Raw genomic sequence first — 27,588 nt, 5'->3', positions numbered from 1 at the left:
ATTTTGTTGTGGAAATTCAGCACTGAGAGCGATTTGGTCATTTCTTCAAATAATCATGATTTAATATTGATGAATTATTGCAATAATGAGGCTGGTCGACCACCCACCCTTGAGTGTTGGACCGAGTAATCTAACCTTTACATAAATGCAGAGTGCTATATATAGCTGACACGAACAATGCTCAGTCAGGGTTGTTTCCACCCCTCCCATGCGGACCAAGGAGCATCATAAGTCACTCTGGGTTCATCCTGTCGTTATCTGCACGTGGGTGTTGTCTTAACCCCTCCCTGGCTTAGTTTCCCAGATGCAAGGATGATTTAGAGACAATGAGGAATTGTTCTAAACTCCTCCTGGCTATCTCGGTTACACCCACCACATCTTGTCTATATAATGCAGTCTTTAACTAATTTGTCAGCTCAAGTTATCTCTGGTGACCGTACGACCAGAATAGCTGCAGGGAACTAGAGTGGAGCCCATGAAAACACAGACACTAACAGGACAGAGATATCCTCCTATTTGTTAAGTATTAATTTCTAACTATTAGTATCAAACAAATCAGGTAAATATGTCATTTTTCGAACACAATGTACTGTACGCACACACACACACACACACACACACACACACACACACACACACACACACACCGTTCACTTTTTTTTAAATCATCACTAACCAGGTAGCTGAGCTAGGTTTTGTCTGGCTGATAATCATGTGTATTATATGTGCAGCTGAGGTCTGCTGGGGCCCAGGTGATTCAGGAGCACATCTTTGAAGCCAAGGCCATCAGCAGTCTGGACCTCTCTGACAATGGTATGATTCCTCACCTCACCCATTTTCTCTCTCACTCTCTCTCCTCTCTCTCGCGCCTTCTCTATCGCTCTCTGAATCAGATGCTTTCACATTTTCTTCCTACCTGGAGAGAGTACAGGGAGGTGTGTGTGTGTGTGTTAGGTGGTGCCAGCAGGTGATAAATCACACACAATTCAGATAATATAACATAGAGAGAGAGACATACATTATTCTCAGTGTGTATGTCTCATGGGATGATCCCCTGCTCTATAGCACAATGAGGAGAACCCAGGACCAGCCCAGCCTCACCATGTGGGGGTGGAGGGGGCTGAAGGGTTGTTCTGGGAACTGTCCAGGGGGACTCTGCATGGGGCCAGTGTGTGGGCATCATTACGATCAAACCCCTTCACTAGAATAGAGTATTCTGTATACATTTCTGAGCAGGAATCTCAGAGGGCAACTGAATGCTGCAGGCAATTTATATTCAAGGCCAAAGAAAACATTTGGTTTTCGATTAATAATATGAAATGCGAAGTACCTGTTTTTTCTGCGTTATTATTATAACTAGGCATACTTTTGGAACTACCAATAGAAATGAGAAAATACCATTCTCTTCTCCTACTACAGTGGCTTGTGAAAGTATTCACCCCCTTTGGCATTTTTCCTATTTTATTGCCTTACAACCTGGAATTAAAATGCATTTTTTGGGGGGTTTGTATCACTTGATTTACACAACTGGCCTACCACTTTAAAGATGCAAAATATTTGTTATTGTGAAACAAACAAGAAATAAGACAAAAAAATTATAATATTCACCTCCCCAAAGTCGTTACTTTGTAGAGCCATCTTTTGTAGCAATTACAGCTGCAAGTCTCTTGGGGTATGTCTCTATAAGCTTGACATATCTAGCCACTGGGATTTTTGCCCATTCTTCAAGGCAAAACTGCTCCAGCTCCTTCAAGTTGGATGGGTTCTGCTGGTGTACAGCAATATTTAAGTCATACCACAGATTCTCAATTGGATTGAGGTCTGGGATTTGACTAGGCCATTCCAAGACATTTAAACGTTTCCCAAATGTTTCCCAACCACTCGAGTGTTGCTTTAGCAGTATGCTTAGGGTCATTGTCCAGTCTCAAATCTGTGGAAGACTGAAACAGGTTTCCCTCAAGAATTTCCATGTATTTAGCGCCATCCATCATTCCTTCAATTCTGACCAGTTTCCCAATCCCTGTCGATGAAAAATATCCCCACAGCATGATGCTATCACCCCCATGATGTTGTTCTCTGGGTGATGAGGTGTTGGGTTTGCGCCAGACATAGCATTTTCCTTGATGGCCATAAAGCTCAATTTTAGTCTCATCTGACCAGAGTACCTTCTTTATATGTTTGGGGAGTCTCCCACATACCCTTTGGCGAACACCAAATGTGTTAGCTTATTTTTTTATTTAAGCAATGGCTTTTTTTCTGGACACACTCCCGTAAAGCCCAGCTCTGTGGAGTGTACGGCTTAAAGTGGTCCTATGGACAGATACTCCAATCTCCACTGTGGAGCTTTGCAGTTCCTTCAGGGTTATCTTTGGTCTCTTTGTTGCCTCTCGGATTGATGCCCTCCTTACCTGGTCCGTGAGTTTTGGTGGGCAGCCCTCTCTTGGCAGGTTTGTTGTGGTGCCATATTCTTTCCATTATTTAATAATGGATTTAATGTTGCTCCGTGGGATGTTCAAAGTTTCTGATATTTTTTTTATAACCCAACCCTGATCTGTCCTTCTCCACAACTTTGTCCCTGACCTGTTTAGAGAGCTCCTTGGTCTTCATGATCCCGCTTGCTTGGAGGTGCCCCTTGCTTAGTGGTGCTGCAGACTCTGGGGGCTTTCAGAACAGGTGTATATATATTGAGATCATGTGACAGATCATGTCACACTTAGATTGCACACAGGTGGACTTTATTTAACTAATTATGTAACTTCTGAAAGTAATTGGTTGCACCAGATCTTATTTAGGGGCTTCATAGCAAAGGGGGTGAATACATATGCACACACCACTTTTCTGTTTTTTTAAATGTATTTTAAAAAATAGAATTGAAACAAGTTATTTTTTTAATTTCACTTCACCAATTTGGACTATTTTGTGTATGTCCATTACATGAAATCCAAATAAATATCAATTTAAATTACAGGTTGTAATGCAACAAAATAGGAAAAACGCCAAGGAGGATGAATACTTTTGCAAGGCACTGTAATTTAAACCTGGTTCTGGAAACACAGTAGAGCCAATCAAAGGCTGGACCACTGAGAATAGCTCAAATCAGGCCGTGTTATTTCTGGAACAGGCAGATAAGATCAGGCAGGCAGGGCTCCCAGCCTCCCACAGACAAACCTCCATGCAGCACCGAGGAGTGACCAAGGGCAGACACATCAGTGTCAGTCAGAATAGACACAGTACTGCTGGGACACTGAGTCTCCTGCACCTGCCTGTCTGCCAACCCATTTCCTCATCCATATTCATCCTTTACAGACAGAGCTTGGACAACAATTTATAATGAAGAGAGGATACTATAGTGTATTACTGTAACCATGCAGCATGAGCACTTCTGGGGATCACACCCACATCACACTGACCAAGACTATGATGGTGTGGTACAATCTCCTACACGAGCCAGTGGCTCAGATATAGAGACCATTTGTTTTCATGGAGAATGCAACTTTCAAAAGGCTCCTGGGAATCCTAATTGGTGTATTTATGACTGAATAGGCTGAACATGAATTGAGCTGACATGAGATGGCTTCCTCAAAGCATACAGATATACAGCATGCAGACTGTCTACTCTTCCACAGTGAGTTACTGATATACATCTCTCTCCTCTCAGGTTTTGAGAGTGACATGGTCACCTTGGTGCTGTCCATTGGTCGTAGTCACTCCATTCGCCATCTGGCTTTGGGACGCAACTTTGCCATGAAGTCCAGGTGAGTCATTTAATCTGTCAGAACCACTGTTTTCTATCCATCTACCTGTCAGCTCTCTATTCACTCTATTCACTCTCTCGCTCTCTCGCTCTCTCGCTCTCTCGCTCTCTCGCTCTCTGTGTCTTTCTCTCTCCCCACAGAGCTCTAACAGATGTCCTACAGCGTATCGTCCAGCTCATTCAGGAGGAGGAGTGTGTGAGTGCTTGATTTTGTACAGTGCATTCGGAAAGTATTCAGACCCCTTGACTTTTTCCATATTTTGTTATGTTACAGCTTTATTTAAAAATTGATTGAGTAAAAAAATGTCCTCATCAATCTACACACAATACCCCATAATGACAAAGCGAAAAACAGGTTTTTAGAAATGTTTGCTAATTTAGAAAAATTACAAAAACCGATACCTTATTTACATAAGTATTCAGACACTTTGCTATGAGACTTTAAATTGGGCTCATGTGCATCCTGTTTCCATTGATCGTCATTGGGATGTTCCTACAACTTGATTGTGGTAAATTCAATTGATTGAGCATGATTTGGAAAGGCACACACCTGTTTATATAAGGTCCCACAGTTGACAGTGCATGTCAGAGCTAAAGCCAAGCCGTGACATCAAAGGAATTGTCTGTAGAGCTCTGAGACAGGATTGTGTCGTGGCACAGATCTGGGGAAGGGTACCAAAAGAATGTCTGCAGCATTGAAGGTCCCCAAGAACACAGTGGCCTCCATCATTCTTAAATGGAATAAGTTTAGATCCACCAAGACTCTTCCTAGAGCTGAGCAATCGGGGGAGAAGGGCCTTGGTCAGAGAGGTGACTAAGAACCCGATGGTCACTCTGAAAGAGTTCCAGAGTTCCTCTGTGGAGATGGGAGAGCCTTCCACAAGGACAACCATCTCTGCAGCACTCAACCAATCAGGCCTTTATGGTAGAGTGGCCAGACGGAAGCCACTCCTCAGTAAAAGGCACATGACAGCCCGCTTGGAGTTTGCCAAAGACACCTAAAGACTCTCAGACCATAAGAAACAAGATTATCTGGTCTGATGAAACCAAGATTGAACTCTTTGGCCTGAATGCCAAGCGTCGCGTCTGGAGGAAACCTGGCACCATCCCTACCGTGAAGCATGGTAGAGGCAGCATCATGCTGTGGGGATGTTTTTCAGTGGCAGTGACTAGGAGACTAGTCAGGATCGAGGGAAAGGTGAACGGAACAAAGTACAGAGAGATCCTTGATGAAAACCTGCTCCACAGTGCACAGAACCTCAGACTGGGGCGAAGGTTCACCTTCCATCAGGACAACGACATTAAGCACACAGCCAAGACAACGCAGGAGTAGATTCAGGACTAGTCTCTGAATGTCCTTGAGTGGCCCAGCCAGAGCCCGGACTTGAATCCGATCAAACATATCTGGAGAGACCTGAAAATAGCTGTGCAGTGACGTTCCCCATCCAACCTGACAGAGCTTGAGAGGATCTGCAGAGAAGAATGGGAGAAACTCCCCAAATACAGGTGTGCCAAGCTTGTAGCATCATACCCAAGAAGACTCAAGGCTGTAATGGCTGCCTAAGGTGCTTCAACAAAGTACTGAGTTAAGGGTCTAAATACTTATGTAAATGGAATATTTCAGCTTTCATGTTTTAAACATTACCAATTAATTTTTACCCTGTTTTTCCTTTGTCAATATGGGGCATTGTATGTAAAATGATGAGGAAAATAAACAATTTAATCCGTTTTCGAATAAGGCTGTAACGTAACAAAATGTGGAAATAGTCAAGGGGTCTGAATACCTTCTGAATGCACTGTATATAGGGCAGCAGCCTCTAAGTTAGAGGATGAGTAACCTGGTGGTAGACGGCTAGTCACAGTGACTAAGTTCAGGGCAAGGTACTGGGTGGAGGCCGGCTAGTGATGGCTATTTAACAGTCTGATGGCCTTGAGATAGAAGCTGTATTTTAGTCTCTCGGTCCCAGCTTTGATGCACCTGTACTGACCTCGCCTTATGGATGTAGTATTCTCCTATTCCCTGCTAGGGGAGCTGTGTAATGATAGAGGCTCTGTGGAAGCATAGTCCTCTGGGACCTCCCCTTGAGTGAAAGAAAGTATTTTAATTACCTCAAATCCTTCTCCAGCGAGACAAGGCCCGCCTCAGTAATTACACACTGAGCAGCTGAGACTCGTACAGTATACAAGGCTCATTTGAAATCAGGCAGACATTTTCTCTGAGTATTAAAGGGCCAGATGTCAGGCTGAAGGTCATGTAATCCAACTGAAGTTTTCTCAGGCCCAGAGCCCCAGACTCTGGGCTCTGACTGGACGGATCAGATCAGTGGTGGGTGTGTGTGTGTGCGCATGTGTGTGTGCCATGCCCACAGCCCCTGGAGTCTCTGTCAGTGTGCGACTCCAAGCTGAAGACAGGCACCACCATCCTCATCAACAGCCTGGGTTGCAATGCCAGCCTCACTAAGATAGACATCAGTGGCAACTGCATCGGAGACACTGGAGCCAAGATGCTGGCCAAGGCCTTACTCATCAACACTAAACTCAGGTAACCTAGCTATAACCCAACCTAACCATAAACTGACCTGCCCCAACCTAGCCTGCCCCAGCCGCACTCTGGAATTATATAACTGTGAACTAACCAACACCTGACCTGCCCAGTGTATATCTCTACACAGGACTCTGGTCTGGGACAGGAACAATGTGACAGCCAGGGGATTTTTAGATGTGGCCAACGCTCTAGAGAGGTGAGTCGTAGCGAGGAAGAGTCCATCAAATGGTAATATTGCCTAAAAGATAACATTACCCCTCCTTTCCTGCCTTTTGAATGGTTGATTAATTCCTTATTCTTTTCTCTCTGTGTGTATGCATAAACACAGGAACTTCACACTGCAGCACATATCCATCCCCATGAATGACGTCACACAGGGGTATCGTAACAGTCCTGAGAAGACAGAGGAGGCTCTGCAGAAGGTGAGATTGGGTTGTCCTTGAGGTGCATGATAAAAATGGATGTCTGAGTCACCCTGGTATAAAACACCTGTTGTGTCCAGATCCAGTCGTGTCTGATCAGGAACAGCCAGAGAAAGTCTGCAGGCCCAGACCAGATACTAAACCTCCAACAGGGCCTGAAGACCGTACGCTCTGAACAGGTGGGTCAGTTCTCGTTCTTGGAGGCAACAGAAATATACACTGAGTGTACAAAACATTAGGAACACCTGCTCTTCCCATGACATAGACTGACCAGGTGTATCCAGGTAAAAGCTATGATCCCTTATAGATGACACCTGTTAATTCCACTTCAATCAGTGTAGATGAAGTGGAGGAGACCGGTTGAAGAATGATTTTTAAGCCTTGAGACAATTGAGACGTGGATTGTGTATGTGTGTCATTCAGAGGGTGAGTGGACAAGACAAGAGATTTAAGTTTTAAGACCTTGAACGGGGTGTGGTATTATTAGGTGCCAGGTGCACCGGTTTGAGTCTCAAGAACTGCAATGCTGCTGAGTTTTTCACGCTCAACAATTTCCTGTGTGTATTAATCGTCCACCACCCAAAGGAGATCTAGCCAACATGATAAAACTGTAGCAAGCATTGGAGTCAACATGTGCCAGCATCCTTGTGGAATGCTTTCGACAACTTGTAGAGTCCATCCCCTTGACGAATTGAGGCTGCTCTGAGGGCAAAAGGGGATGCAACTCAATATTAGGAAGGTGTTCCTAATTTTTTGTACACTCAGTGTATGTGTGTCTGAATGTATGAGGGTTTGTTCCTTTGCCATATTCCTACATTTCGGGCACATTTGCCATTCTCACCCTGTGTCTGTCTGATTCATCCTACATCTCAGCTGGTTCAAGGTCTGTGTCAGAGGTTACAGGAGAGTGTCCGACCTTTAGCCCCCTGCAATATACAGGAAGTGCAGTCAGACATATTGGCTGCAGAGGAAGTGCTTCATAATACTAAAACCTCCATTATGGTAAGGTATCTTTGAGTCCCACCGATACGAAATGATCATCTATGTTTTTGAGAGGTCTGGACTCAAACATCTAAGGCCTAATAATGAAGGATTTGGAGAATGGTGAAATATCACTAATACGTTTGCATGTTCAACCTCCAGCTATTGCCTTCACTTTATGATCTGGTGAAGACACCCTCTAGTGGTGCAATGCTGCAACACATACTGAATGACACGGCCAAAACAGTCACCAACGAAATAACAGAGGAGATTCAGGTAATACTGCCATTTTTGTTTCTGCATCGTGTGTGAACAATGTATATGAGGCACATGGTATCAATGTGCATCTGTCAGTTACCAGCCACTGATGACGATCAACATTCAGACAAATTGAATAGATATGTCTAAACCTGCAACACCTGGGAGGGAAAGTCTCAGGAGAGGTCATCCAGGTGACTGGTATGCCATGTGTGTTCCAGGAGCTGGCTCAGGCCTTGTTGCAGTCAGCCCAGACCCTCTGTCCTAGGGTCACCCACAGGTCAAGTGTCTGTGAGCAGCTGGCTGACTGTGTGGCTAAGAAGTCCAGACAGACAGCCCTGTTCATCCAGGACACCTTCATGCAGCACATAGGAGAACTCATCAGTAACAAACTAAGGTAAATAGCTGAATACACGCACATTCACCCTGAAACAAAAACACAGCTTATGTAGAACACAAACAGTTACATCGTACATAATCTTTGTTGTTTTGTGTCAGTGCCTCCCACATCTCTCATAAAGCTCACTGGTGTTGCTTAGGATTTACTTCTCCCCTTCCAATATTTCTTTGTTTTTCATTTCTTTTTCAGTGAACTCAAACTGTCAGTTAGTGTCTCCTTGGTGGAAAGTATCATTGATGAGGTTCTGCTGGACTTGTCTGTGGCTCAGCAGAAATTGGTGAGAGTTTTGTTTGTGTGTGTGTGTGTGTGTGTGTGTGTGTGTGTGTGTGTGTGTGTGTGTAAGTGAGTTTACCAAGCTACCAATTACTTCACACTGGGAGAAGTTAAGCTACACTACATCTACCCTTAATAAAAATATAGTTTACTGAACAAAAGTTGTTAACTACATCCAAACTACTTTGTGATAAATTATCATATCTACATTTGAAATGTCATCGACAACAAATTGCAAGAACAGATCAGTCTGGAGTTGGACGTTAACAGAATGTGTCATTTTGCCTACTAAACAGAAAAACGGTTTCATGTAAGAACTAGACAGGTCTGATGACGGGTCATATTGTATTTTAGAAAGAAAGTCGTGTGAGGTTCCAATAGATAGCTACACCTATACATGGAAGAAACAAGTTATTAACTACTGGAAACACAGAGTTCAACTACCACCAAACTACTGCAAAGTGTAGTTAAATTACTAGTTGAACTATGTATTTCACTACTCCCCAACACTCGTTGTGTTGGGTGTGTCCGATTAGTATAACTGATCACCACCCTCCCTCACCTCAGGACCGTCATATGAGGGAGCAGACCACCTCTGGACTCAAAATCAACGCCCCTCATCTACGAGTGGTAGACCATGACTTCCCCATGGATGATGTAAGAGCTCTAACATAGCCCCTCTCTAAAACACACATAACCCACCATACTAAACAGTATATGCCATACCATTGTACCAGTCTACACAAGTATCTACATGACCTGCATTAGTTCTTGTTTAATACAACTAACTGAATTTCTCTCTCTTTCTCAGTATGTTCCTGTCATTTGGAGGAGCAGCATCCACTCCAAGAGTATCCGTCCAGCCCCCTCAGTGAAAAGTAAGAACCAGGCTTGTCATCAGTCTAATTCTGATTTATTCTACAGACTTTTTAGTAGGAAAGCTTGGAGTCTGGGATGAAACTAGGCAGATTGTTTACAGTGTTAATCAGGTTTAGTTATTGACTGCAGTCTGCTACATCAAAACGGCCTTGACCTGTGATGTCAGCAGCTGCAATCAACCGCCACTGTGATTGGCTTAGAAAAAGGTTTCAACCAGAATTCACAGTTGAAAAGGTCGGGGGTCGTGTCTAAACCATTTAATTATCCAGTTAGGAGTGAGCTCTAACAAAAGAGGGTCAGAAGGGCAGTAACATGAAAATAATGGAGCAGTCACAACAAAGAGGGAGATTCCACTAGAGCAATATGGTTCTGGATTGTTCTGTGTAAATCCCTTTAGTGCAATGTGCTCTTAAGTACATCCCAAATCAGATTTAGAACCAGTCAAAATGTGTCCGTGTGTTACACTCCTCCTGTGAGTAGAAAATAACACTGCACTTTTTATCTCCTTGTCTGCTGAAAACTCTGTCAAAAGAGGCACCTATAAGCCCATGTGTTTTATTAAACGTGAAGGGGTTATTGCTTATGTGTGTCATTCATGCAGCCCGGAACACTAGAGGGGCTGTCCCCCAATGCGTCTTGGGAGTTCCCCCTCCTTGTGATAGTGCTCTGTCATGGTGTTGTAGGATTAAGGTCCCATATCGGAGGGGAGATTCTGGGGGGCGGTGATGGAGGTGGTGGTGGGGGGGGGTAATACTCTAGCTTCAACAAAAGATAATCAGCTGCCTGTCCAATAAAAAGGGCTGTGGCTAACTGGAGCATGGCCGGGTTATTTTCAGACCACTGAACCTCACTTGGGGAGGGAGGGAGGGAGGGAGGGAGAGGGGGGCACCGGCTTACAACCATTGTACAACACCTCCCCCTCCTTTGCCTCTCTCTCCAGCCGTCCTGCTCTGCCGCTACCTGCAATCTGTCTCTCTCCCCATCTCTCTTTCTCTCTTGCGCCATCTCTTTTTTGCTCTCTCCCGCTCTCTTCCATCGTTTAGATTCAGTGTTGTAAATCTGTCTGATTAGTCTCCTCTCTTCTCTGTGCCGTTGAGCCTATATCTATTGTCATCCATCGGACTCCTTTTCCATCCATATTTTCTGTCTGTAGCTTTTTTATTTTTTTATTTGTCCTCCTCTCCTCCCCCTTTCTTCATCAATGGTCTCTCAATCACTATTCTCAGCTCCTCCTCCTCTCTCTCCCTCTCCCATTATATCTTACATCCCCTCCCAGTTTATCTCCGCGTTATAGCTAGATACTCTATTTCTACATGCATCCTATCGTACGTCCTGTGCCTTTGTGTGTTGGTACCATTCCCTCTCTCTCTCGTGTTTCTCCCTCTCTCTCTCTGTCCCCCTCTCTCTGTCTCTGTCTCTCTCTGCAGGTCTCCTGGATGTGGACACGGAGCAGCAGGCAAGAGAGAGCATGCATTATCAGCAGGAAGGAGCATGGGTAGGAGGGAAGGTGCAGGCACTGTCGTCAACGACACTGTCAGTCACAGTGGGAGGCCAGCTGAAATCCGAAGGCCCCTCCCACACAGGGAGAGAGGCGGATGCTGCCGCTGCTCCTGCTCCTGCAGCTGCTGCGGCTCTTAGCAACAGTGAGCCCCGGCGCCCTGAGCCCGCACCTCCTCAGGCCCCTATGGACCTGCCCATCGACGGCCACACACTGAGGCACTACACCCGCTCCAGGCCCAGACCCAACCGCCGGAACAGCAAGCCGCCCAGCAAGACCCAGGTAAGAGGCAACACGACGAGCACCATGGAGGATGGGGAAGAAAGGGAGGCACAGACAGAAGAAGAGAGAGCGGGTGGGATGCAGGGAGAGGCTAATCAATTGTAGCGACAGAGTTGCTTTCTGACAGAAGGATGGATGAGAAGGGATGGCGAGAAAGAGAGATGAGGGAAGAGAAAAATCAGGGGAGAGCAGAGAATGGTGATAGAGGGGGAGGGAAGAAGAGTTGTGATGGCGGTACTCAGGTTATTGCAGCCACAACAGCAGAGGCAGTGTCAGTGGCTTGCAGCTCTGGGCATTCTCTCTACATCTCCCTCCTTCCCTCTCTGTCGATCTGATTCTATTTCATCGTCTTGTCAGTGCTGCTGCTGTAGCTGTTGATGTGTTGAGGAGCCATTTCTGTGTGTTTTCTCCATATTCCCCCTGCATTAACGGTGGTCCTGTGGTTCTCAGTAGTGGACTGGGAGCTGTCAGAACAGGATGCTCTCTCCACACTGGTTCTGGAGGGCTCTGCTCTGTGTGACTGCTGTAGCAATTTAATTATTCATGTTTTCACATCAAGGAGTGCTCCCCCCCTTTCACTATCGCTCTCCTGTCAATGCCCTTAGGAGAATCCCTCTTTTACAGTGTAATATTGTTAAGGATTGTCAATGGGAACTGGTTGTGCACGTGTGTGGGTGTGTGTCTGTGGGTATGTGTTTGCATGTATGTATTCATCATCGTGTTTGATTAGAATGTCTCAATGTTCAGCTGGTGATTGGTGATGATTGATGGAGGTCTGTCTGTCTGTCTGTCTGTCTGTCTGTCTGTCTGTCTGTCTGTCTGTCTGTCTGTCTGTCTGTCTGTCTGTCTGTCTGTCTGTCTGTCTGTCTGTCTGTCTGTCTGTCTGTCTGTCTGTCGTCTGTTCTGTCTGTCTGTCTGTCTCGTCTGTCTGTCTGTCTGTCTGTCTGTCTGTCTGTCTGTCTGTCTGTCTGTCTGTCTGTCTGTCTGTCTGTCTGTCTGTCTGTCTGTCTGTCTGTCTGTCTGTCTGTCTGTCTGTCTGTCTGTCTGTCTGTCTGTCTGTCTGTCTGGTGTGTGTATTTTCCTCTGACACTGTCTGTTTTGCCAACTGATCAAAGACAGCTCTCTGTTATGTGTGAAAAACAATGCTGCAGCCATCTTATAAGCAGAACTAGTTCAAAATAAATTGTTTTCTTTGTAACATCATCTGTGTGTGTGTGTGTTTTTGTGTGCGTCTGTGTTTTGTGTGTCTGTTGTTGTTAGTGCTGGTACATTGGTGTTGTAGTGTGATTCATTGTTGGTGTAGTAACAAGGGAATTGTTGTTCTTATTGCAGGTAACACTGTGCAATGGAATGTTTACCAATACCACATGAACTGGGTGTCTGTATCCCCTGTGTTGTCATTACTGGAACACAGTGTCTACACTGTTATTTAGACTGTATTCGAGGTGCCCCTTGTGCCTGCATTCTGTACTTCTGTATTTCCAGTTCTGTCCCTGGTTACCCGTGTGTCTGTAATACGATTGAAACAGTCTTTCCAGTACTGATGTCTGTGGCCACCTGTTTTCCTGAATAGTGATTGAAACAGTCCTGTGATCTGTGTGCCTGGAATACAATTGAAACAGTTTATTCATTGCTATTGTCCATGGTTACCTGTGCTTCTGTATTGTAATTGTTCATGCAGTGTTCCCTGTGTGGTTATCTGAGCCTCTGGGGTCACTATGCAGTCAGGAAGGACAGGCAGCCAGCTCAGATCAGAGATTTTCTGGAGAGGAGGGCTCTACTCCTCAGTTACCACAGAGATGAGGGGACGGGCAGCCAGCTCAGATCAGAGATTTTCTGGAGAGGACGGCTCTACTCCTCAGTTACCACAGAGATGAGAGGACGGGCAGCCAGCTCAGATCAGAGGTTTTCTGGAGAGGACGGCTCTACTCCTCAGTTACCACAGAGATGAGAGGACGGGCAGCCAGCTCAGATCAGAGGTTTTCTGGAGAGGACGGCTCTACTCCTCAGTTACCACAGAGATGAGAGGACGGGCAGCCAGCTCAGATCAGAGGTTTTCTGGAGAGGACGGCTCTACTCCTCAGTTACCACAGAGATGAGAAGCAGATAGAACCGCTGTACCCTTCTATGGAAAAGGCAGAAGTTCACATATACTTGAAGCTAAGTGTTATGAAGCAGAATTTCTAGTTTTTTTGTGTCTGGATCGCTAGGTTTTTATGAACATAAAACATGCATGTGTATCAGAAGTAGGTTTGTCTAATGTGCATGTTGATAATGTAGCTGGATGGCCTGGTGAAATAAGGGGCCAGGTGGTGGTTGTAGCTTGGAGGGCTGCTGGCTGTGTTGACTGTGGAAAAGGAAAGGGTCTACTGTCACTCTGCTGTAACACTCACTGTGGTGGTGGTGGGACTGCACCTTCTTCTGGGTGTGCCTGCTGCCTGGCCCACTTTCAGTATGCTCACACATGACTACTATTTTTCCTGCAGTTGCATTTTATTGCATCTGTTGAAAAATGTAAAACACTTTGCTTTGGATTTTATGTAACAGCATACCTCCCCAGAAAATATCTTGCGTCAATGTTGCAGAGAGAGAGCTTCTTGTTGTCATGAGGTTTGCTCATAAACCATTCATTCACTTGCCATCACTTAGTGCAATGTTGAAGCCAAAGCACAGCCAGTCCAGTGCTACATGAGGAATTTCACAGACAGCCTAGCAGTTGAATTCTGCAAATGGTGGGAACTGCTACTGAATGATGCTCTGGGAATGTGGGGGAGACTGCTCTTTGAAATCCAAGATATGATATTATTAAACATATGTCAGTGATTTCTCTTAGATTTGATGCTCTCCTTGTTATTCGGTTAATTGACTTAGAGAATTAGTTTGAGATATCGTTGAATGAGCAGAGTCCTCTACCTACGTTGACATGTACTGTATGTGAGAAAAGGCCACCTATTGATGTCCTATTTACCATAACAGAAAATGCACTGGAAAGACAATGCAGTCCCCACCCCCTTCTATATTATGAAGAAACCAATAGACACACCCCTACCACACAGTCTATCAGTAAGTGTTGCTATGCTAGATATATATATATATATATAGACAGGGTGTATCTATATGAAAGTGTTAGTGTGTTGTCATCAATGGAAACACCATCCTTGTGTTTTATGGCAAGGATTTTTCTCTTCCTGAAGATAGAGTGGAGTGATGGGGATCGTTGCTCTCTGATTGGCTGGGAGGTACTAAATGATTTCTAATCCATTTCTCATGCGGCGTGGCACACCATTTGCATACGTTTGTTATAGCTGTTCTGCAGTGGGATGGTTCTCCTGCTCTCTGTAACCACAGCGCCTAAAGGCCTCTCTTCTCCCTCACAGTCTGTTCAGCTGCAGCTACACTCATAGACTGGCTAAATACAGAACATCGTCTCAAACACTGAGACACTGAGAAAACAGTCCTCGCCTTCACTCTCTTTCCACCCCTGAAAATTGTCAGCCAATACTACCTGTCAAAATATTGTGCACTGCCTGTTTGTATTTGAGTAAGCGACAGACAACCATTAAGGGATTGTGAACTGCTCTTCCCACCCGCCTGCTAAATAACAGTGAATAATGAATCTTTTAAATCATCACAGTATGATCCAAACTGAAGAGCTGCTCTTCAGACTGGAACAGAGGGAGAGGAGAGAGTGGTGGTGGTGAAGGGTGTGTCTGAGAGATATAATCATATTGTGGAGGATCAGGAGACGATGGGGCTGAGGGGTTGTGTTCTTTCCTGGGACCTGAAGCACAAATGTGCCTGCTGCAGACACACACACACACGAATAGTCTATAGAATAGACAGGATGATCGTGTGTGTGTGTGTGTGTGTGTGTGTGTGTGTGTGTGTGTGTGTGTGTGTGTGTGTGTGTGTGTGTGTGTGTGTGTGTGTGTGTGTGTGTGTGTGTGTGTGTGTGTGTGTGTGTGTGTGTGTGTGTGTGTGTGTGTGTGTGTGTGTGTTGTGTGTGTGTGTGTGTGTGTGTGTGTGTGTGTGTGTGTGTGTGTGTGTGTGTGTGTGTGTGTGCGCGTGTGTTCATAAACATGTATTTTTCTCTATTGCATATCTGTTGGCAAACATCATAATCAGTATGTGTACTGTGAGAGTGTAATCAGCCTACACTATTCAGTCACACAATGGTATTACCGTAAGCATCCGCCAAGCCTGTGTGTGTGTGTGCAGGAGCAGGCAGCTGAGAGTGAAGAGAATGAAGCCAATGAGACCATTGGCAGGGTGGATGAGGGAGTAGAGGAGTTCTTCACTAAGAAGATCATCCATGATGACCCACTGTAAGTATCCATATACCTCCAAGTGAATACACCTTTCCATACTAACACGCATACGGCATAGATGTACTGCATGCACCCACACTAAACAAACCAACTAACACTGGCTCTCTACACCCACACTATACTAACCAACTAACACTGGCTCTCTACACCCACACTATACTAACCAACTAACACTGGCTCTCTACACCCACACTAAACTAACCAACTAACACTGGCTCTCTACACCCACACTAAACTAACCAACTAACACTGGCTCTCTACACCCACACTAAACTAACCAACTAACATTGGCTCTGTACACCCACACTAAACTAACCAACTAACACTGGCTCTCTACACCCACACTAAACTAACTAACTAACTAACTAACACTGGCTCTCTACACCCACACTAAACTAACCAACTAACACTGGCTCTCTACACCCACACTAAACTAACCAACTAACACGGGCTCTCTACACCCACACTAAACTAACCAACTAACACTGGCTCTCTACACCCACACTAAACTAACCAACTAACACTGGCTCTCTACACCCACACTAAACTAACCAACTAACACTGGCTCTCTACACCCACACTAAACTAACCAACTAACACTGGCTCTCTACACCCACACTAAACTAACCAACTAACACTGGCTCTCTACACCCACACTAAACTAACCAACTAACACTGGCTCTCTACACCCACACTAAACTAACCAACTAACACTGGCTCTCTACACCCACACTAAACTAACCAACTAACACTGGCTCTCTACACCCACACTAAACTAACCAACTAACACTGGCTCTCTACACCCACACTAAACTAACCAACTAACACTGGCTCTCTACACCCACACTATACTAACCAACTAACACTGGCTCTCTACACCCACACTAAACTAACCAACTAACACTGGCTCTCTACACCCACACTAAACTAACCAACTAACACTGGCTCTCTACACCCACACTAAACTAACCAACTAACACTGGCTCTCTACACCCACACTAAACTAACCAACTAACACTGGCTCTCTACACCCACACTAAACTAACCAACTAACACTGGCTCTCTACACCCACACTAAACTTACCAACTAACACTGGCTCTCTACACCCACACTAAACTAACCAACTAACACTGGCTCTCTACACCCACACTAAACTAACCAACTAACACTGGCTCTCTACACCCACACTAAACTAACCAACTAACACTGGCTCTCTACACCCACACTAAACTAACCAACTAACACTGGCTCTCTACACCCACACTAAACTAACCAACTAACACTGGCTCTCTACACCCACACTAAACTAACCAACTAACACTGGCTCTCTACACCCACACTAAACTAACCAACTAACACTGGCTCTCTACACCCACACTAAACTAACCAACTAACACTGGCTCTCTACACCCACACTAAACTAACCAACTAACACTGGCTCTCTACACCCACACTAAACTAACCAACTAACACTGGCTCTCTACACCCACACTAAACTAACCAACTAACACTGGCTCTCTACACCCACACTAAACTAACCAACTAACACTGGCTCTCTACACCCACACTAAACTAACCAACTAACACTGGCTCTCTACACCCACACTAAACTAACCAACTAACACTGGCTCTCTACACCCACACTAAACTAACCAACTAACACTGGCTCTCTACACCCACACTAAACTAACCAACTAACACTGGCTCTCTACACCCACACTAAACTAACCAACTAACACTGGCTCTCTACACCCACACTAAACTAACCAACTAACACTGGCTCTCTACACCCACACTAAACTAACCAACTAACACTGGCTCTCTACACCCACACTAAACTAACCAACTAACACTGGCTCTCTACACCCACACTAAACTAACCAACTAACACTGGCTCTCTACACCCACACTAAACTAACCAACTAACACTGGCTCTCTACACCCACACTAAACTAACCAACTAACACTGGCTCTCTACACCCACACTAAACTAACCAACTAACACTGGCTCTCTACACCCACACTAAACTAACCAACTAACACTGGCTCTCTACACCCACACTAAACTAACCAACTAACACTGGCTCTCTACACCCACACTAAACTAACCAACTAACACTGGCTCTCTACACCCACACTAAACTAACCAACTAACACTGGCTCTCTACACCCACACTAAACTAACCAACTAACACTGGCTCTCTACACCCACACTAAACTAACCAACTAACACTGGCTCTCTACACCCACACTAAACTAACCAACTAACACTGGCTCTCTACACCCACACTAAACTAACCAACTAACACTGGCTCTCTACACCCACACTAAACTAACTAACTAACTAACCAACTAACACTGGCTCTCTACACCCACACTAAACTAACCAACTAACACTGGCTCTCTACACCCACACTAAACTAACCAACTAACACTGGCTCTCTACACCCACACTAAACTAACCAACTAACACTGGCTCTCTACACCCACACTAAACTAACCAACTAACACTGGCTCTCTACACCCACACTAAACTAACCAACTAACACTGGCTCTCTACACCCACACTAAACTAACCAACTAACACTGGCTCTCTACACCCACACTAAACTAACTAACTAACTAACTAACTAACACTGGCTCTCTACACCCACACTAAACTAACCAACTAACACTGGCTCTCTACACCCACACTAAACTAACCAACTAACACTGGCTCTCTACACCCACACTAAACTAACCAACTAACACTGGCTCTCTACACCCACACTAAACTAACCAACTAACACTGGCTCTCTACACCCACACTAAACTAACCAACTAACACTGGCTCTCTACACCCACACTAAACTAACCAACTAACACTGGCTCTCTACACCCACACTAAACTAACTAACTAACTAACTAACTAACACTGGCTCTCTACACCCACACTAAACTAACCAACTAACACTGGCTCTCTACACCCACACTAAACTAACCAACTAACACTGGCTCTCTACACCCACACTAAACTAACCAACTAACACTGGCTCTCTACACCCACACTAAACTAACCAACTAACACTGGCTCTCTACACCCACACTAAACTAACCAACTAACACTGGCTCTCTACACCCACACTAAACTAACCAACTAACACTGACAGATATGGCTACACACACCATGCATACATACTGTACAAACAGAAAGATAACAGAATGTATTCGCAGAATGTTTGTTTACTGTGGTTGAAAACAATGTATCCCAAATACACAGCATCCCACTGATCCCATCACCAAAGCCACGACATCCCATCACTAGATAGTATGAACACTGAACAAGCACCACCACTGAATGGAGACTCAGTAGTGTTGTTGCTGTTTTGTGCTTCACCTCAATTGCAGAAAAGCGCAGAGGGAGGAGATCCCTGACAAAGCACAACCCACAGAGTCGACTTCCCCTGCCCCTCCCAGCACGTCTGCCCCGGCCCCGCCCTCCTCCACCACCACCACCTCTAGCACTTCTTCCTCCTCCGCGACTGAAACAACCACCCTTTCCTCCGCCCCCTCCAAAAACATCAAGAAGAAGTTTGGGGACTTCTTCGCCTTCAAGAAAGGCCGTGCCGGCCGGGGGGTGAAGGGCGAGGTTTGCCCAGAGGGCAAGGTCAAAAAGACCTCCATTGTAGATCTAATCAGACCACTCAGGGAGGCAAAAGAGAAGGAAAAAGAGAGGGAGCGAGACAAAAAGGGGAAATTGGAAGAGGAGAGGGGTGCTAAGGCCACCAGTGTTAATGATTCTGATGCCACCACAACAGTAAGAGCAGCAGAGGACAACACCATGGCCCCCGCCACTCTCTCTGACGTCGCCACCACCTCCGCCTCCCTGCCCACCAGTGCCCTTGCCCAGGAGAAGGTGACCCCCATGTCCCCCAGCGCTCTGACCCCCAGCCCCGTCATCAGCCCTATTGGGGGGTTCCTGGTGGAGAGAGAGAAGAGCCGGACTCTGGAGAAGAGCAGGACCCCAGATGGAGAGAGGAGGCTGAAGGCCACACGGCGCTCCCTCAGGGATGGCAAGTCCCAGTCCCTCATCCTGCTGACAGGCCTGGAGGATGGCACTGCCACACATGGAAAGGTAGGTACCACTCTGCACTGGTCAGAAAGTACATAGAACCAGTCTGTAATAAACAAAATGCACATCATTTAGATATGTTTTTGGTCATCCTCTTCCAGAAACACGCATCTGAGAGCACATCCAGCCTTGAGCAGCGTCTCCACGTCATGCTCCACCGCATGGGGGTGGCCAAGACACCTCCTGCAGACACAACGACCAGCCAGGTGTGTGTGTTAGTGTGGGATATGAATGGTTGTGGACCACCCTTGCTGTTCTCTACTTGACTATTTCCTTTATGTTCTGAGCACACAGCTGTAGTGGGATTCATTGAGGATTACAGTACCTTTGTGACATTAATGTAATGTGGCATGGCCTTGAATGTCTCAGTATAGTACCTGATGGTGAGGGTGTGACAGCCTTGGTATTGTAAATGATTTAATAGGGGGATATAGGAGGATAACGTAAGAACATAGAGGATAATAGGAGAATAACTCAAGAATAACATTGTCTTATATCCCATTGTAGAACAAAGAAGAGGAGCTGAGGAAAGCCAACTCAGAGGGTAAGACTCTCCCCACTCTTCCTCAGCTGTGTGTCTGGGATCTGGGACTTCCTGTTCCTAGCTCCTCTTCACACTGTATGTAGGAGAGACTGGGGTTGGTTGTCACACTTACTGGTTAGTGTTTTCCTCACGAATCTTGCTCTGGAGGCAGAACTGAGCAATTTCCCCTTAGATAGGCCAGCTGCAAAGTCAAAATTGGCTATGTTGTAAAAATTCATGAAAACAAATGAGCTTTTTGGTCTTAATTTAAGGTTAGGCATTAGGGTTAGCTGTGTGGTTAAGGTTAGTGTTAAGGTTAGGTTTAAAATCAGATTGTATGACTTTGTGGCTTTGCCAGCTAGCAACCCCTTACGGAAATGAAATATATTGAAGATATCTTTTTCATAATAAATCTTAAAGCATATAATATATTTTCAAAAATACATTATTTGGTATATTGTAAACATGTAATTGTTTGATATAATATATCTAAATATATGACGAAATATGCAAGTATCTGCCGCTTTAAGATATAACAGTATATTATCATATGTGTTGGGATATATTATAATATACCTGTATATATCATTATTAGCCATAATGACAAAACTATATCAAGCATTATAATTATTATTATTTTAGATTAAAGTGCCAACAGTGTAGGTGTGAATGAAACAATAATACACCACTAAAATAATATATATACTTACCGTTCAAAAGTTTGGGGTCACTTCGAAATGTCCATGTTTTCATGGAAAACAAACATGAAATTAGTTGCAAAATGAATAGGAAATATAGTCAAGATGTTGACAAGGTTATAAATAATGATTTTTAATTGAAATAATCATTGTGTCCTTCAAACTTTACTTTCGTCAAAGAATCCTCCATTTGCAGAAATTGCAGACCTTGCAGACCTTTGGAATTGTAGTTGTCAATTTGTTGAGGTAATCTGAAGAGATTTCTCCCCATGCTTCCTGAAGCACCTTCCACAAGTTGGATTGGCTTGATGGGCACTTCTTATGTACCATACAGTCAAGCTGCTCCCACAACAGCTCAATAGGGTTGAGATCCGGTGACTGTGCTGGCCACTCCATTATACACAGAATACCAGCTGACTGCTTCTTCTCTAAACAGTTATTGCATAGTTTGGAGCTGTGCTTTGGGTCATTGCCCTGTTGTAGGAGTGAATTGGCTCCAATTAAGCGCCGTCCACAGGGTATGGCATGGCGTTGCAAAATGGAGTGATAGTTTCCTTCTTCAAGATCCCTTTTACCCTGTACAAATCTCCATAGAGGGAGCAGAGGGTCGGTTTGGGTAGGAGGATTTACTAGCCTCTCAAAGAACCGTGTGGCTCAGTTGGTAGAGCATGGTGTTTGCAACGCCAGGGTTGTGGGTTCGATTCCCACGGGGGACCAGTACGGGAAAAAAATGTATGAAATGTATGCCTTCACTACTGTAAGTCGCTCTGGATAAGAGCGTCTGCTAAATGACTAAAATGTAAATGTAAATGTATGATGACGAAAGTGAGTGTAACGGGTCAGTAGTCATTCAGTGCAGTTATTTTCCCTTTCTTGGGCACGGGTATGATAGTGGACATCTTGAAGCAGGCCTGAGCTAGAGACAGATTGAAAATGTCTAAAAACACAACAGCTACCTGGTCTGCACATGCTCTGAGGGCGCGGCTAGGGATACCGTCTAGGCCGGCAGCCTTGCAAGGGTTTACAGATTTGAATGACATACATATGTCCACTGTGGAGACCGTAAGCACATAACTCAAGTTCTTCTCAGAGGCTCTCCTTGGCAGCTCGGTCGTTTTGCACGAAGCATGAGAAAAAGGTGTTTAGCACATCCGGTAGGGAGGCATTGGTGTCCGAGACATGACAGGCTTTATTTTTGTAATCCTTTATCGTTAGAAGCCCCTGCCACATACGCCTCATATCCGACCTGTTGAATTGCTCCTCCACGCTGTCCCTATACTTGTGTCACATGATGTAGTATATTGATAAGTGAAAAAAGTAAAGCTGTAAACATTTGTGTTAACTCAATGTTTTGCTGAAAACAAGGAATGCTTTTTCAAACAGGAAGAGGTGTGCGTGTTTGTGAATGTTGCTGACTCTGTTGGACAAGCAGGTTCAGACCGGACCAAAACAGAACCAATCATAGACATCCATGTTTCCCAAGTTTTGACAGCACAGTATACAGTAGAGCACAGCAGAGTACAGTAAAGTAGTGTATTCAGTAGAATATATTTCAGTAGAGCACAGTAGAATACAGTATACTACACCAGAGTAGAGTACAATATAATGTATTGTATCTCAACTGTACTGTACTCTACTGAATTAAACTCAACTGTACGGTACTCTACTTTGCTGTACTCTACTATACTGAATTCAACTGTACTGTACTATACTGCACTGTACTCTGCTGAATTAAACTCTACTGGACTGTGCTGTACTGTGCTGTCCAAACTTGTGAAACATGGAGGTCTTTTCAACATCCAGAAAACAAGTCTTCTAGGCATCTTTTCAATGTAATTTAGCTTACTGTGCACATTGTTACAATGGAGATGGTTGTCAGATTGTGACAAGCAACCTAAACATCAATGTGACAACCATTCCCAATCTTAATTAGCATGCTAATTAAGATGCTAGTTACCACATGGCTTGATCTAGGAACTCGCAAATAGGCTTGAAATAAAGCTCTCCCTTTCCTATTTTCAATAAAAGTAATTGTTTATGGATACTTCCATCATACAACTATTTATTAAAGAAATAACAAGCATATTAATATTTACTTTCACAGATGAAAAATGCAGTTATTCCTCTCACCTCAATGTTTTGTTATCCTGACCTGAATTGACCAGATGGATGACCTCTCCTACAGAGGACACACATTTTTATCTTGAAATTATTACACAAACTATTACACGGTCCGTCCGTCCGTCCGTCCGTCCCCCCCGTGACAACCAACCCCCGGTCTCCCCTACAGATCCTTTCCTGCTGACGGGAGCGTGGCAGCATCTCAGGTTTGATGTAGACGTGTAGACTAAGTCAACTTACGGGAGGTCAGAGCTACACAGACAGGCCAGCCTGGGAGTCATTTCTTCCATCTGTCACTCAGTGCTGGAGGTCAGGGGTCAGTTCACACATCCACTCAGAGGGGAACTCAGCACTATCAGCCAATGGCTTGTGCTCTAAAGGTGACAGCTCCCTTTGATGTCTTTTGTGTGGATTTGTTTATTTGTTTGTGTGTCAGGCTGCTTCAATTATAGAGTGGCTCATAGTATGTGAACTTCCCAGTTTGCTATAATCTTCTTCTCTTTCTCAGGTGCAATTCTTGACAAAAAACCTGAACCTCCAACCACGTTGATGAAGCCTCGCACTATGTCCACATCAGCTTCAGGTAATTCTGACACTTAAAGCTGGTGAATGGATGTCCATGTAATAAATTCATCCATACTCCAAACCAATATGTAAATGTTATGTTGCAGTAATGACTTCAGTGCAACCACCCTTCTCTCCTCAGACACCAGGTGGCCAATCAGAGCAGGCCTAACACCTCTGGAGGCTCTCCGAACAGATAAGCCCCTCCTCCCAGAACGTCCCATCGGCCCCCTCCCTCCCAAGCCCACAGTGGCAGCCAAACCCCCTCTCCCTGCCCCCCAGCAGCCCCCTGCTGCAGCTAGGACGTCCCCGGGGTTCCCCCGGCAGCCAAGCAAAGCCACAGGCCCAGAGACCCAGCCAACAGAACCAGAGCCCTCCCAGAGCCAGACCCAGCAGAGGGAGCCCCCCTGCCCCTCCCCCCGCAAGGAGACTCCCCCTGCCCCATCGCCACGGAGGGGACCCTCTGCCCTGGAGAGCAGGGAGCGATCTGAGAGAGCACAATCAGTTACTGAAGGTACACTTATATACAGTCCTCACCTCTCCTTGGTGACAAAATATATAAGCAGCTTTGGTGTTTTTCTGTCTGAGCAGAAAAAGACCAAGCTAGCTTGTATTTGTCTCTTCTCTGTGTCTCCCACTCTGTTTGATTATTTGTCTTCCATTATGAGCTTAATATTAAATAATGCAAGAACAGTGAATGCTCAGAGCGTAATAATTACTTCAGTGTCTCTCTCTGTTTTCATATACTGTAATATTTTGTGGATGGCAGCTCCTAATGCACTTGTCTGTATTGGAAAGATTGTTTTACACAATCGAACAGAGCTGAGATCAATCCTGGGAGTCCATTTGCCAGGAGTTGGACTGTATTGGTTTTCACTCACCAATGCCTAATTTGAATGACTGAATTACTTGAATTTACAGTGTAAAAGTGCTCAAAGCATTTTACATTAAAAAGGTAGGAACTCCCTTCATCCACCACCATTATATATCACCCACTCATCTGATGTTATTTGGGTCCAGATTATGGCAGAGGATGGCATCCCAAACATGTGAGCCAAACGTGTTGGGTAGTGCAATGCCTGGTCTGGTCTTTTTTTGAACATGAATGTCATTGTGACTCAAGTGTCAAGTGCTTAAACCCACCTCCAGTTATGTTGTGTGTGATCGTGTATCTGAGTCCTGTGTGTCTTGGTCGTCCCCTAGAGAGCCTTCCTAAACCCCGGCCCCGCATGAAGCCCTCTCCCCAGCGGAGAGCTGTGTCTGTCTACGACGACTCTCTCCTCCGAGAACATGCTGCACTGCTGGACCATGAAGGTGAGCTCAGCAGCAGAGAGAGAGCACTTCCTGCTGGATACCACATGCTACTGCAGAGGATCAGAGCCATGTAAAGCCTATACTGTATGTATACAGTGCCTTTAAAAAGTATTCATACTCCTTGACCTTTTCCACATTTTGTTGTGTTACAGCCTGAATTTAAAGTGGATTAAATGTAGCTTTTGTGTCACTGGCCTACCCACAATACGCCATAATGTCAAAGTGAGAAAACATTGTTTTTAGACATTTTTACAAGTTCATAAAAAATTAAACGCTGAAATGTCTTGAGTCAATAAGTATTCAACCCCTTTGTTATGGCAAGCCTAAACAAGTTCATGAGTAAATATTTGCTTAACAAGTCACATAAGTAGCATGGATTCACTCTGTGTGCAATAAGTGTTTAACATGATTTTTGAATGACTACCTCATCTCTGTACCCCACACATACAGTTATCTCTAAGGTTCGTCAGACGAGCAGTGAATTTCGACCTCAAAGACCAGGGAGGTTTTCCAATGCCTCACAATGCGCCCAGTCACTACAAAGATACAGGCATCGTTCCTAACTCAGTTGCCGGAGAGGAAAAAAACTGCTCAGGGATTTCACCATGAGGCCAATAGTGACTTTAAAACAGTTAGTTTAATGGCTGTGATAGGAGAAAACTGAAGGTGGATCAACAACATTGTAGTTACTCCACAATACTAACCTAAATGACAGAGTGAAAAGAGGGAAGCCTGTACAGAATACAAAATATTCCAATACATGCATCCTGTTTGCAATAAGGCGTTAAAGTAAAACTGCAAACCATTTGGCTAAGAAAATATGAATACAAAGCATAATATTTGGGTAAAATCCAACAAAACACATCACTGAGTACCACTCTTCATATTTTCAAGCATGGTAGTGGCTGCATCATGTTATGGGTATGCTTGTCATCAGCAAGGACTAGGGATTTTTTTACGATAAAAATGAGATAAGCACAGGCAACATCCTAGAGGAAAACCTTGTTCAGTCCACTTTCTGACAGACACTGGGAGACATTCACCTTTCAGCAGGACAAAAACCTAAAACGCAAGGCCAAATATACACTGTAGTAGCTTACCAAGACGACATTGAATGTTCCTGAGTGGCCTAGTTACAGTTTTGACTTCAAGTCGGCTTGAAAATCTATGGCTAGACTTGAAAATGTCTTTCTAGCAAGATTCAACAGCCAACTTGACAGAGCTTGAAGAATAATGTGAAAATATTGTAAAATCCAGGTGTGCAAGCTCTTAGAGACTTACCCAGAAAGACTAAGAGTGGAATCGCTGATTCTAACATGTATTGATTGACACAAGTGTGTCAAATACATTGAAAATCCTAGCTGTGTTCATAGATGTCCTACTGCACTTTGGATATGAGGTCAATTCATGAGGCAGGTTGTTTCTTTCCTCTACTTCTCAGAGCTGAAGGCTGCATTGCCACGGTTGCAGAGGTCACCAGCCCAGAAACGTGCCAACCCTGGGGAGCTCCCTACCTGTAGTGAGGACCAGCCTGAGGGGAAGGATGGTGAGTAAAATCCTCAGAGTAAGAAATCTTGACAATTACATTTTATACTGAGTGTTTTTACACATATATTGTGGGGAGGGGGAGGAATAAGTGAAAATGGTTTGAAAGGAAGATTTTATGATGTGTATGGCTGTGAAATGGATGCTCTTTTTGAGGCGTTGTGCCAAATGTTTGGTTTGGGACCTATAAGCCTTGGGCTAATGGGCATATGCTCACTTCCTCCCCTTCTCTCTGCTTTGTCCTCCACTGTTCTATAATAATAAACCCATCAGGCCCTCAGCACCACATACACTGTAGTGCAATTACCATCCTATTATATCTCAAATACTTGTTAGCATTCTGACACAGGGATATTCATCACAATTTTCTGGCAAATCAACTTCAATTACAGACATGGAGGAGGACTGGATATCAGGTCCTTAATGTGACAGATTTATTAAAGCGATGCTTCATCATTATGCACACAACCCTCAGTAAATATCTACCTTACAGCATGCTATAGAGTGCAGCTATTAACATCTAGAATAACCTTGTTTTGGTTTAAACAAATTACTTCTTGAATGATCAATCTAATCAAGAAACATTTATTTTTCTTTTCACTGTTCAATTTATCTTTCTGCCTGTAAAAAAGTCAGGTTTTGTCTTGTTCTCTGTTGGTCTTGAGATTGAAAATCTAATCTCTGCTGTGTTTTATTAATAATCCAAACAGCAGGTGAAGCAGAGGAGGAGAGGACTGGCAAGGGGATGGACAGCTGGCCAATAACAGAGGACAAGCCAGGGCCAAGCCCAGTGGGGACCAGTCAGGGAGAGAGCACAGTAGAGAAGAGGGGAGAGACTGTCTCCCAGCAGCACACAGCACAGGCAGAAACATCAGACCAAAGAACTGAACCTCCCTCACCGGAGACACACATGGATTGACCTGCGCATAGTCTATTTTCTATCATCTCTACCTTTGCCTTGCACGCCAGATTCTGAAAAAAAATTATTATAAACAAAATGTTTTAAAGAGTAAATCCATACATATACTTGTTAATTATTAAAAAGTTGATTTTGAAGTGTCATTAAGTGCACTTTCCTCACTGCTTTAATT

The 27,588-nt window shown here is 44.5% G+C and overlaps 1 protein-coding gene across 2 annotated transcripts in view; it reads left to right on the top strand.

Annotated features, from left to right (window-relative positions):
• Positions 1-27,559, top strand: part of carmil2 (capping protein regulator and myosin 1 linker 2) — a 37,525-nt gene extending 9,966 nt beyond the window's left edge. The window contains exons 17-39 of one of the 2 annotated variants that reach the window (XR_006757017.1): positions 732-813; positions 3,659-3,755; positions 3,896-3,950; positions 6,124-6,296; positions 6,427-6,495; positions 6,628-6,721; positions 6,802-6,900; positions 7,595-7,723; positions 7,865-7,978; positions 8,182-8,357; positions 8,550-8,637; positions 9,201-9,290; positions 9,445-9,511; positions 10,940-11,292; positions 15,511-15,617; positions 19,009-19,735; positions 19,834-19,938; positions 20,240-20,276; positions 23,583-23,657; positions 23,781-24,152; positions 24,842-25,036; positions 26,394-26,498; positions 27,208-27,373. Coding sequence is in view for 1 of the 2 variants with exons in the window: in XM_014124192.2 (XP_013979667.2) it covers positions 732-813; positions 3,659-3,755; positions 3,896-3,950; positions 6,124-6,296; positions 6,427-6,495; positions 6,628-6,721; positions 6,802-6,900; positions 7,595-7,723; positions 7,865-7,978; positions 8,182-8,357; positions 8,550-8,637; positions 9,201-9,290; positions 9,445-9,511; positions 10,940-11,292; positions 15,511-15,617; positions 19,009-19,735; positions 19,834-19,938; positions 20,240-20,276; positions 23,583-23,657; positions 23,781-24,152; positions 24,842-24,952; positions 26,394-26,498; positions 27,208-27,416 (3,534 nt within the window). In the remaining variant the exon portion in view is untranslated. Of the gene's footprint in view, positions 1-731; positions 814-3,658; positions 3,756-3,895; positions 3,951-6,123; positions 6,297-6,426; positions 6,496-6,627; positions 6,722-6,801; positions 6,901-7,594; positions 7,724-7,864; positions 7,979-8,181; positions 8,358-8,549; positions 8,638-9,200; positions 9,291-9,444; positions 9,512-10,939; positions 11,293-15,510; positions 15,618-19,008; positions 19,736-19,833; positions 19,939-20,239; positions 20,277-23,582; positions 23,658-23,780; positions 24,153-24,841; positions 25,037-26,393; positions 26,499-27,207 lie in introns of both variants that reach the window. The other variant, XM_014124192.2, reaches the window with a different exon arrangement.
• The last annotated feature ends 29 nt before the right edge of the window (positions 27,560-27,588 follow it).

This window comes from Salmo salar, chromosome ssa10 (assembly GCF_905237065.1).
Source record: "Salmo salar chromosome ssa10, Ssal_v3.1, whole genome shotgun sequence".
NCBI classification, from domain to species: domain Eukaryota; kingdom Metazoa; phylum Chordata; class Actinopteri; order Salmoniformes; family Salmonidae; genus Salmo; species Salmo salar.
Note: the sequence above shows the minus strand (reverse complement) of the source record. Positions and strands in the feature narration are given on the sequence as shown.